The 12,632-nt window shown below is 39.5% G+C and overlaps 1 protein-coding gene across 11 annotated transcripts in view; it reads left to right on the forward strand.

Annotated features, from left to right (window-relative positions):
• Positions 1–12,632, forward strand: part of KCNIP4 (potassium voltage-gated channel interacting protein 4) — a 332,118-nt gene that overhangs the window by 286,406 nt on the left and 33,080 nt on the right. For 8 of the 11 annotated variants that reach the window (XM_064151349.1, XM_064151344.1, XM_064151352.1 and 5 more), the window contains one exon: positions 9,558–9,682. In XM_064151349.1, the coding sequence (XP_064007419.1) occupies positions 9,558–9,682 (125 nt within the window). Of the gene's footprint in view, positions 1–3,410; positions 3,513–9,557; positions 9,683–12,632 lie in introns of all 11 variants that reach the window. The other 3 variants (XM_064151345.1, XM_064151342.1, XM_064151353.1) reach the window with 1 other exon arrangement.

Below are 12,632 nucleotides of genomic sequence, written 5' to 3' on the forward strand. Positions count from 1 at the left end.
TCCCCAGCTTTCTTGTAATCCCCTTCAGACACTGAGAGGCCACAGTCAGGTCACCTCGGAGCCTTCTCCTCTCCAGACTGAACAGCCCCAACTCCCTCAATCTCTCCTCAATGGAGAGGTGCTCCAGCCCTCTGATCATCCTCATGGCCCTTCTCTGGACACTTTCCAGCACATCCATATCCTTCTTGTACTAGGGGCTCCAGAACTGGATGCAGTAGTCCAGGTGGGGTCTCACCAGTGCGGTGTAGAGGAGGAGGATCACTTCCCTCACCCTGCTGGCAATATTTCTCTTGATGCAGCCCAGGATCTGGTTGGCTTTCTGGGCTGCAAGTGCACACTGCTGGCTCATACTGAGTTTCCTGTCCACCAGCACCCCCAAGTCCCTCTCCTCAGGGCTGCTCTCAAGCCAGTCACTGCCCAGCCTATATTTGTGCTTGGGATTGCCGCAACCCAGGTGCAGGACCTTGTACTTTGTCTCGTGGAACTCCATGAGGTTGGCTTGGGCCCACCTCTCCAGCCTGTCAAGGTCTTGCTGGATGGATCCCTTCCCTCCAGCTGTCAACCACACCACACAGCTTGGTGTCATAAGCAAACTTGCTGAGGGTGCACTCATTGTCACTGTCCATGGCTCTGGCAAAGATGTTAAACAAGACTGGTCTCAGGACTGATCTCTGAGGGATTCCACTTGTCACTGGCCTCCACTGGGACATGGAGCCATTGACAGCCACTCTTTGGGTGCAGCCATCAAACCACTTCTTTATCCATCTAGTGGTCCATCCATCAAACCCATGTTTCACCATTTTGGAGATCAGGATGTCATGCAGGACAGTACTGAAGGCTTTGCTAGTGTCCAAGTAAATGACATCATTATCAGCATGTTGGTCTTCATGGCTCTTGAGCTTTCATGAACAGCCATTTTTGAAGACTGGTAATACGATGAGGATCTCTTACTATGGAATAAGCTTTAATCTCTTAGATTAATTAACCTCCTAATAGTTGCAGCTTTTTCCTCATCTTGTTTCAAACTGGGCAAATGGCTCCAGAACTCACAGAAACTCTGCATTATTTCATCTTAATTAACACTTTAGTGTTTCAATAGGCATTAAACACTGACTCAGCACAGGCTCAAGGTGCAGCATGTTCTGTCTATTAAGCAGTCCTTTACACATAAAAAATTACATTATGAGCTGTTGTACTGATAAGGAGGTCATGACAGTGGATTGTAGCTGCTGCAGAATAAACCCATTGCAGCCACTGGCAGCAAAATGTTTCTGTGCTGCTTCCTTATGCTATGAGAAGATAAACCAATTCCTTCACCTTTTCCCTGTCCACATTTTAAATTAGCTGCCAAAGTGAGGACAAAAGTTACACTGACCTCCTAAATTACTCCTCTGGCATTATTTTGTTACTTTCTCCCTCTCCTCCTCCCACTGGTTTTAATTTTTTTTTTAGTTTGATCATACTACAGCAAAGTCCATATGGTTCACATTGAATTCCATGGTCTTTTGTGTAAGCATAAAAGTAGATAAATTGTTTGCTTACTCAAAGGTTTGAGTATCAAACCCTTTGGAAATAACACATCTCTTTAGGTTCTGCAAAGCACAGTATATAGCTTCAGTAATTACATAGGCTGTGGACCTATGTAATTATTGAAGTAATACATGGATGTTGCAAAACTTAAATGATCAAGCTAGAAATAGATATTTCTGCATCCTGTCTATATTAGAATAATTCCTAGTAAGGAAAAAAAATCTTTAAATGAACAAATTTGCTTTGTATTCAGTTATGTACAGTACAAGCTTTAGTGTGATACTGCAGACACTGCCAGCTGAGACCACAAGATATCCAATTGAAGGCTCTGGGTTGGTATTGAAACTAAAAATGTCACAGATTGTTGTTTAGTTGATGCATTTACCTGCAGTGTTTTTGAGCTGAGCTGCTAGCAAAGGCCTTCAGATAATAAGTGCATTCATTCTTATTATTTGTATTATGTGGTTTTGACATTTCTAGAGATGGTCGTTTAGGTCCATCTGACCTTGTGCTGAAACTGGGTTGTTTTGTCTGTCCACCAAAGCTGCTGTTCTCATAGAGACAGGATTTGCCTGGCAATGGTTGATTTTCTAAGGATGTGGTTGTGTCTTTCCTAGTTTTCCCCATTTCTTTAATTTCCCTCAGTCTTTTATACAAAGGAAGTTTTTTTTTTTTCCTTTCATTTACAAAGTTTAAAATCCTTAAAGCTTTCCTACATTTTCCTTCCGTTCCCAAATACAAGCACATACTTTCTCGAGGTGTTTTGGTGACAGAGAGGAAGCTGTTCTACGTCGTGTCACTATCTGTATTCAGCACAAGTGCAGTACTGGGGATATCTGAGGATTATCCTGGTGACTGTGCTGCTAGCACAGGAACCATCAGTTGTGTTTCCATTTCTTGCCCCATCAGTTTGGCATTCTTGCCGTTGGCAGTAAGAGCCATTCCTGGGCAGTATTTGTATTTGAGGATATCCAGATGAGATGAAAAATGCAGGCATTGCATAGTGTCCAAAATGAGTTTTACCTTTCTCAGGAACATAAATAATTTACTCAGCTGTTTTACAGCTGTTGAGTCTATCATTTGCAGAGAATATCCACCCAGGAGATGCTTGCTTCTATCAGCCACTTTCTGTAAAATGGCTAGTTAGACCTCTCAGGCAGTTGCTCTGGCAATTTCCTTTATGGTGAATACAGGAAGTGCTGTACACCTGCTTTATGGCATGTGGATGTTAACTTTTCATCCATGGCAGTATTTAAAGTTAAAAATAAACATCTATAGAATGCCAAAAAGAGAAGGGAAGCTGGTTACATGTCATGGTTGATATTCTAATATTCAGAAAAGGCAAAAGTACCAGACTGGGTATCACAGTTGCTGAGTGAATTATGTGGGAAAACTCAGCTGTGGAACTAGAAGACTGCCAGAAAGGACAACAAAAGATATCTCTGAGATTTTATCTGGGTTTGGTTTAGTTTTGTTTTCCATGTTAAACTTCAAAGCTAAAGAGACTTCAAAGTCTTTAAAATATTTTAGCATGAAAAATGTTATGAATTTTCTTACCTTATGTTGTTTTAAATACATAATACGATCCTACTCTGTTAGATGTTTTAAAGTGACTGATAAGAACTGAAGTGGGTTGTAAGAACTTCACAAGAGATGCACACATGCAAAAAAAAAAAAAAAATCCCTATTATTGGAAAAAATACAGAGACAAAACAATTTTGTTGTCCTGTTCAGAAATTCTGGTTGCCCTTTGCAATTCAGGATGGCTGCCATCTGCTTGGCCTTTTCCCATCAGGATTCTGCTATAATGATGAGCTCTGCAGCATGTACCGACTTTGTTCTCAAGCCTGTGTTAACAGTCCTGATAATATATTTTTTAGGTTTCCTCTACGCTCAGAACAGTACCAAACGCAGCATTAAAGAGCGACTTATGAAGCTCTTGCCCTGCTCGGCTGCCAAAACGACATCTCCTGTTACTCAAAGCAAGTTTTATTTCTCATTTGATTTTTTTTTTAGGTTTGCATGCATTGAAAGTTATACCTTCATTAACTGCTCATTTGAGAGACAAGTTATCTGCTGAAGTAATCGTATGCTCTACTGAGGTTTAAAATCAAATGATGAACAGATTTGTGGGCTGGTAACAGCCTGGGCCATGAGAGCAGGATGGCAAGATACCAGTGCCAGAATCTGCCACACAGGAGCTACTGGGTTAGCACTTCCTGCTCTGAAAGCTTGTTGAGAAGTGGTTCTCTTCATAAATTAAATACCTGCTCTCAATATGTTTGAAAAGTGGTATCTTTTTATGTACATGCCTGTGTGTGCTTGCTATCCAATGCACAGAATAGTATCAGCAGTACTGGCCTGGGAGGAATGGCTTTGCCCTGCAGGTTTTGGCTAGAAAGCATCAAACTATATAGGCAACAGAACTTAAAGATTATGTCTGAGAGAAAAAGCAATAATGAGATTCAGAAAACAAACCCCAAGCAAATGAAAAAAAACAAACCCAAAGCCCTGTGAGTGTGAAGATAAAGGAAAAACACGCTGACACTACCTTTAATGTCTTCATATACTCTGAGGACATAAAATCTCTCAAGGGTTGCTAGCAGTTGAAAAAAGGCAGGGAGAGAGAGAGAGAGATCTATCCCTACATAGACATATAGATGTAGACAGATGTATATATTTGTATACCCACCTAGATAGATTATAGGAGTAACACTGACATCTTCCTATTTAAACTGGCTACTATAACTGATTTTAAAATACCCCTATGGACCAAATTCAGTCTAATTTGACTTAATTGTAGACACTAATCTGCGCATTAAAAATAGAAGATGAGTGGTTCCTGTACTTCTTCTATACTCTTCTGATAAGGCATATTGCTCAATCTGAGGGCTTCCAAGAGCATTTCCCCATGTCCAGCAAATATGAGACAACTCAGGGCAGCTCAGCTATGTAACACAGGCCCCTAATGAGTGCCCAGACTTCAGTAGCATAGATCTAGGTTTCCTTTTTGCTATCTGACTTCACTGCCTTTTGTATATTTTTCTATAGAGAAGACTGTAGTACTTGGTTTCCTTTCTAAATTTGACATCTCAAAGATGAAAAGGACTAAAGATGTGGATGCACAATATTGGGTTTGTTTTCAGGGTGGTTTCAGCTGATGTGTTTTGCTTGAAAATAGAACAGCTTAAACAGGTCGGTTACTTTAGTGACACCTGATAGTGATTCGTTCTGTAGAAGCTGCTTTCAGCTGTGTGACCTGAGTAATATAGCCTTAGAACACTGAAGGAACCACAGAATAGATTGAGTTGGAGGAGACATTTAAAATCACCAAGATCCAACCCCTCTTCTATGGGCAGAGACATCTTTCAGGTTCCTCAAAGCCCCATCCAAATTGACTTTCAACACTTCCAATGATAGAGTAGAAAATGGACATAGAATAATTGATCTGTTTGTCTGAAGTTGGTTGAATGCATCCTTATTCCTTGCATACTTTTATGCAAGCCTTTTTTTTCTGCACAGATAACACAAAAATATTTTAGAGTCAATCTCAATAACCTTGACTATGCAAAACTTGCACTTTGATGCTGGAGGTCTTTTGTAAACCAGAAGAGAAGTCAGATATTTCATATTTAAAAACCAAGCAGTAAAGAAAGATGCATTGAACATTTTCCTCTGTGCTTTCATCAATAATGCAATGCTATATGAAGTAAGAATGTTATATTAATTGAAAATATTATGTGAAATAATAATATCAATGTAGGCACACAATGTTATTATCCAGTTTTGATATAATGTGCTATTTGATTTCCAGTAGCATGAAATAAGCAACATTGTAATGTACTAGGAATGAAGCCAGCACTACCTACCATAATAATATGAATTCTTTGGAAACATTAGGGGGAAATATTTTTATAACAAGTAATTTGCTGAAATATGCATAGCTTGAATTTGCACATCTGCACTTAGCTTCTATTGCTATGTACAGACAAAGGTTATCTGAAAATAAAAATAATCCTATTGTTCAATATTCCCACTGAACAAAGTATGTCAAAGAATACTTTTTTTCCTTATTTGTGTGCTTTAACCTAGTAACCTTAAACCTGAATCCATCCTTCCTTAGCTAAATGCATGTACTAGAGACAGGACTAGACTCAAGAAAGGTTTTGGAAGGGTGTATGGGGACAATTTTCACAGGTATGAATGGAGCCCAAACTTTGCACATAGTTCTGCAACTGCCTTGGTTTGAAGAGTATCTCTTCTTTGTGCATTGCTTTTACACATTTTGGGTTTTGATGAACAATGAAGGGTTCAAATTATAGCTGCTATGCAAATAAGTGAAAAACTGCCCTTATAGCTAGAAGAAAGCTCCTTATTAAGAAATCAGTAAGAATATTTTATTCAGTATATTAATGAGTGAATATGAACTTATTTCTGTTTTTCAGTTGATGTGTTAGGTTCTGATGGAAAAAACAAACACCAACCTTTTAATTTTTCTGAGGCTGAATGAACTAGAGAATTTAAATAACTAATTTTTCATTAATGCCATCAGTAATGTTTAGAAATAGCTGTGTTCTTACACATTTCCCTTGCATATTTTAAAATACAGAGGTTTTGGTTTTTTGGTGGTTTGTTTTTTTTTTTTTTTTTTTTTTTCCTAGCTTGGATAACAGTAACCATAAGTGTGAAGAGAAAAAACACAAATCTGCAAGTGACTCATGAATGCTCTAGTATTTTAATCAATGTAGTCTAGTATTTTAATCAATGTAGTTGGCACATTATAAGGAAGTTTACTGTGATCTTATTTCTTTTTTGTTTAGATCTGTAAGAGTCTGTGGATGTAGAGTGTGAAAAGAGTGTTAAAATGAATCTTTTCATTAACAGAAAGACACAACCATTACCATATTACAGTCTTCTATGTTCTTAATGAATCATTAAAAGGCTATAAAATTATTTATCACTAAGGATATACCAAACGTTGTAATCAGCATCACATTGCCTGGGCTTTATCTCTAGCCTCACATGTATTGTGTGTATTCATTTAGCTTGTAGAAAAGCTTGTAGATGTCTCTCTAGGCAGCCAGATGTTTCACAAATGGTGATTAGATAGCTCATTCCAAGTTCCTCCCTGTCTAAATAACAGTCTATTTAAATCCCATATAACTCTTGGAATATAAACCACAATTGACTTTTCAACAATATTTGTTCTGAGGTTGATTCTTTCACTAATTTGGTGCAAGCACCTAGTGATGACTTGCAGTTGAGGAGGAGGCTCAGAGGTGATCTTACTGCTGTCTACAAGTACCTGAAGGGAGGCTGTCGCCGGGTGGGGTTGGTCTCTTCTGCCAGGCAACCAGCAACAGAACAAGGGGACACAGTCTCAAGTTGTGCTGGGGGAAGTATAGGCTGGATGTTAGGAGGAAGAGAGAGTGATTTGCATTGGAATGGGCTGCCCAGGGAGGTGGTGATTCTATGGAGTTGCCATCCCTGGAGGTGTTCAAGAAAAACCTGGATGAGGCACTTAGTGCCATGGTCTAGTTGATTGGCTAGGGCTGGGTGATAGATTGGACTGGATGATCTTGGACATCTCTTCCAAACTGCTTGATTCTATGGTTCTTATTCAGTATTAAAGTGGAACTTTGTTGCACCTTCCACAGAATAGGAATTCAACTTCTCAACTCTGGAACTACTTTATTTAAATTTCATCCATAAAGGAAGGTTTGTCAAGACTCCGTCTTTGCACCTCACCATGTCTTTTTGAAGAAACAGGATCAAATTTTATTATCTTGTGAGCTCAGATACTAGCCCTTTAAAATTGTTACCAAAATTGGTTAATAGAAAGTTATATCAGGTGTTTTGTCAATAGTGCTTAGACTAGAAGTTTTCATAGAGATACTAGGGGTCCACAAGTCATATGAAGTAGTCTATAAAGAAAAAATGAAAGAGAAACATAGAATTGTAGAATGGTTTATGTTGGAAGGGACCTCAAAGATCAGCCAATTCCAACCCCCTGCCATAGGCAGGGATACCTCTCACTAAAACAGGTCACTCAAGGCCTTGTCCAGCTTGACCTTGGACACCTCTAGGGATGTTATGGATCATAGAATCACAGAATGTGACCTTTGATTTTTGAACACATTCTGTGATTCTGTGTTCCGCAACCGCCCTGGGCAACTTGTGCCAGTGTCTCACCACCCTCACTGGAAAGAACTTCTTCCTAACATCTAGTTTAAATCTTCCCTCTGCCAGTTTAAATCCATTATTCCTTGTCCTGTCATTACAAGACCTTGTCAGTAGTCCTTCCCCAGCCTTCCTGTAGGCCCCCTTCAGATACTGGAAGGCTACTGCAAGGTCTCCTGGAAGCTTTTTCTTCTCCAGGCTGCAGAGCCCCAACTCTGGTAACCTGTCCTCATAGCATCCAGCCCTTTGAGCATCTTGGTGGCCTCCTCTGGACTTGGTTCAACAGTTCCATGTCCTTGTGTTGGGGGCTCCAGAACTATACACAGTACCCCAGGTGGGGTCTGATGAGAGCAAAGGGGGAGAATTACCTCCCTTGCCCTGCTGGCCACACTGGTCTTGCTGCAGCCCAGCACACAGTTGCTGTCTGGGCTGCACACACATATTGCTGGCTCATGTTGAGCTTTTCATCAACATATTATAGTTTGTCCACAAGCCAATACCCAACAGGCATTCTGAGACTGGGTGACACTGAGATCATCTGGGTGACACTGAGACCATATTCCCGAGATGAGTTCTCATGGCAGAGTTCTTCTTTGGCTAAAGAAAAGACAAGATCCTACAGTTCTGTGAAGAATTCTGCAAGCAGTTTATCTGTTATGGTTATAGCTATTTAAATGGCATTCATTTTTTGTTTAGCTGAATTGTACCTTCTCATACCAGGTTTCTGCCAAGTAGCTGAAAGTTCCTATTACTGCATTGCAGCAGAACAAAAATATGTGAAGGTACAAGCATCACAATATTTGAATGGAGTAACCTAATATTGTGCTTTAATGAAAACTGAATGGAGTTTATTTTAAAAGGCAGATTCCCATCTTCTGATGAAATAAAATCCATGTATCTTCGGCTTTCTGGAAGTGATAATTAGATGTGTTCTATCAAGTTACATTTCTGTGGCTGGTGTAATTCTTAAACCACAGTAAGACTGTGAGTTGATTGAATTAGCCTCAAGTACTACATAAACTATGTTTAACACTGGGGTTACTTAAAAATGGACATGCACATTCATGTTTTTGATCAGGCTTATGGCTGGCACCCTATATAAAAATACAAATGATACATTTCTTTAGCTATTTTATTGAACTTTTATATTTAAAACTCCCTGGGGAGAATATATCATTGCTGTCATTCATTGGTTTAGGGCTGCACTCAGCTGTAAGCCTTGACTGTGTATATCCACATTTTTATTCACCTAAAGATTAGGTCACTAAAATCATCCTGTTCCTCCCTGCTGCTCACCATCAGTAATCATGTTTGCCCTGAAGGGTTTGTTACACCAAAGGTATAAGGTCTGCTGTTGAATGTGTAACGTCAGTCCCCCCACACTTTCCCAAACACCTTCTCACAAGTCAATTAAAATCCCAGTCTGATACAGTGAATTGACATCCATTCATTATCCAAGGGTAAATTCCCAGCATTCTGGAGTCAGTAAAGTTTTATACAGTCATTTTCTTTGATCAGAGAGACATAGAAACAGAACAGTCATACTGTGTCATGCATGCCCTTGCTGAGTGTTGGCTTTCCAGTTTATTGCCATTTGTATTGATGTAATGTCCAGACCACAGGATCATCATTGCTGTTCCCTGCCCCATACAGCCACAATGGCAGGTAGATACCCTTTCTCTCTGAGTTCAAAATGAACGTGTCATTTGCCTTGAGAACTGCAAAAACTTCTTCTTTATAGAATGTCATTTAACTTTTTTGTTGTTGTTGTTTTCTGCAAGGGTTAGGTATTTCTGCATCCTGTGTTTCTTGTTGAGCTTTCCTTCTCTGTCTCTTGTGTTCTGCAGACACTGTAGAAGATGAAATGGAAATGGCCACAGTACGACATAGACCTGAAGCTCTTGAACTGCTGGAAGCACAGAGTAAATTCACAAAGAAGGAACTTCAGATCTTATATAGAGGTTTCAAGAATGTAAGCACTTCCTTTTTGATTTTTACCCTCCCGTTAGAGGATGAGCCACTGCAATCCCAGAAGTATAAAAATGAGTGTCAGAGGAGCTCATGGGACTAAATAGCTAAATACTGCACGTCTGGTAAGATGAGGAGACAATCACTCTGCAACAACTGAGCTCTTTAATGACCAGAATTACAGACAAATTAGAAAGTATCCAGAAGGCAGTAATGATTACTTAGTATAGCAGCACTTGCTTCAAGAACAGATTGAAAAATATGTTGAAGCTGTTTGTCTAAAGATATAGTAATAGGAGAAGAACATAAGTCCTAAATAATTTAGTCAGAAAGAGGAAAGATTTTTGATGTCTGTGTCCACAGTAGCTATCACAAGAAGTAATTGGCATAAATTGACTAGAAGGTTTTGGTGTTAGGGTTTGTTTTGTTGTTCAGTCAGCAGCAGTAGGTGGCTTCTTCAGTTCTTTCTAATTCTACAAATCTATAAACTTGTTAGATCCCTTTACTAGGAGTCATTAGTTGTGGGTTTTTTGCTGATTATTTGTGCTCTATTGGCAGGCCTCATGTTTTCAGTTGATAAGGTTCCCCACTGAGGACTGTGGTATGTAGATGCCTCCTTTTTCTGTGTGTACTACTTGCAGCCCTGTGAGGTTGGGCTTGAGGTTGGCATCTGTGGTTAGTACAGCAGAGAAATAAGACACAATAAGATTTTAGTTAGCATTAAATTCTGACTCTACACCAAAAGCAAGAGCTTCCCTTGGTTTTATTAATACTATATATTTTTTAAACCAATATACTTTTAAAAAATAGCCCTTTTCTCTCTGTTTTATTCTGCTTTTATATGATTAACAATTTGTAGGTTATTATATGCAATTAACACTGGAGAGAAATTATTTGGTATAACAAAAAATAGCAATTGCTTTCAAATCACCAGCATGTAATTTTGTTCTATACACTCAGCTGTGAGTACTGCAACTGTTCAGGTGCTAAGTCTCCTGCTGAGCTGAATGTAAAGATAAAGTTAATTGCATTTATCACTTTTCCGTTCAGTTTTGCTTTAACCCTTAGAAAAGGCGCCTTCTTCTTGCCCTTGGCATTTACTTCTCAAGTGAAATTATGAAACAAAGTATAATAATGCTAAAACCACAATAAAGCAAGCTCAGCTATGGAATCCAAGAAAGTATCTTCAGTAGCTTGAACAAGAAGTGTAAGTCCTGCAGGATTCTTAGATACCCAAAGGGATGTTTTAAAAGTACATTTTTATTGAGGGCTTGCAATGCAAGTAAAATAGAGTCACTTACTGTGTCCTGTCTATATATCATCCTCAGTTCCAGATGGTATATAATGTTGGCATAGTAGTGATTAACAGTGATTGCTCTTAAAAGCTTTTCATTTCCTCAGGGTACCAGAGAACATTCCCCTGCTAATGACAGTATTCCCTAGGCACTGCAAATCATGAACTAATGTCCCTAATTATCCAAGGCAAAAAGGTAAAAAGTATAGTGGATATAATAAGCCTTCTGTCTGTTTCTCTAAGAATGATTATTTTTAGAGTCTCAGAAATGAAAGACCTTGATAATCCTCTGCGTCAAATGAGGTATGGAAAAAGAGATTGGGTTGTAAGGAAGTGTTAACATTATACTGGGTTTTTGAAAAGAGGAATTCCAGCTCTTCACATGCTTTTGTGTTCAAAGCTGTAAGGTCTACTTACATCAAAGGATTTTTGGTGGTAATGTATGGTAGTACATCTTTATTCAGGTGTTTCATTTCCTTATCAATACCTGATAATTCAAGACATGCATGTAGAAATACCTCGATTATTTAGGACTAATGAGCATGAACTTCTGAGGTTTGTGTTTAACATAATTGCAAAATTATCAGTTACTTAAAAAAATACTGTATAGTGTGCCCAGGGCAAGTGATGGTCGTGACAATAAATCAGTTTAAAGCAGTAGTCTTTAGCCCAAGCATTAGACTTCAAAAAGGATTTCAAAACTTTCAGTAGTTTTAGGATTTGTTTTATTTCTTAATCACTTTCTACTGCAAAATTTGGTCCTAGATCACACTTCCCTAGTGACTTCAGAGATCTGGTAGGGTAGGGCTGCTTCAGCTCTCTGAGCAGCTTGCCTATGCTGTAAAGTTATCTTCCCTGTCCCATATCTAGATTGTATCAAATACAGTTTGAGTAGCTTTGATGGGTGCTGGTACAGACTGACATTATGGTGGCATTATAGTTTGCACTTAGATGGTCTCCTGGCAGTGCTTGATTATCCACTTCTGCTTGCCACAGGCCACCTCCCTTCTCACTTTTCTTTCTGATCCAGCTCGGTGCTGTCCTGCCACTATTCCGCCTCTGTGTGCTTCCTGTGTGCTTCATGCATCACTCTATGCTGGGGACATGTTTGCTTTGTTGAGCATGAGGCAGCAACATGTCCTTGTAGCAAGGGTGGCAGATGGTTTCCTGGACTGTCTTAAGCAAAATGTTACCAGCAGGTGGAGGGAGGCGAACCTTTCCCTCTGCTCAGCACAGGTGAGGCCACATCTGGAGTGCCATATTCACTTACTGTAGCTCTGCTGAATTTGTGGTCCTGTTAGATTAAATCTAGCGTATCCTACAGCACAGTCACATTAGCATCATACTGCACAGGCAGGGGTTCAAAAGAGCTTTTTGTGTAAACTGAGGTCCTAAAGGTAATGTAGCTAGTATCAGCTGGTAGAGTATTTACATATAGTCTGATTAATTTAACAGAATTATGTCGTAGATAAGGATTTTTGCTAGTCTGCAGGGCAGCAGCCTGCCTCACCATGGTCTTCAGTACAGGTTGCAGGGACATCTCTGCTCTGGCACTTGGAGCACTTCCTCCCTCTCCTTCTTCACTGACCTTGGTGTCAGCAGAGTTGTTTCTCTCACACATTCTCACTCTTCTCTGCAGCTGCCATTGCTCTTGAGCAAA

Source organism: Pogoniulus pusillus, chromosome 11 (assembly GCF_015220805.1).
Source record: "Pogoniulus pusillus isolate bPogPus1 chromosome 11, bPogPus1.pri, whole genome shotgun sequence".
In the NCBI taxonomy this organism is placed as follows: Eukaryota; Metazoa; Chordata; class Aves; order Piciformes; family Lybiidae; genus Pogoniulus; species Pogoniulus pusillus.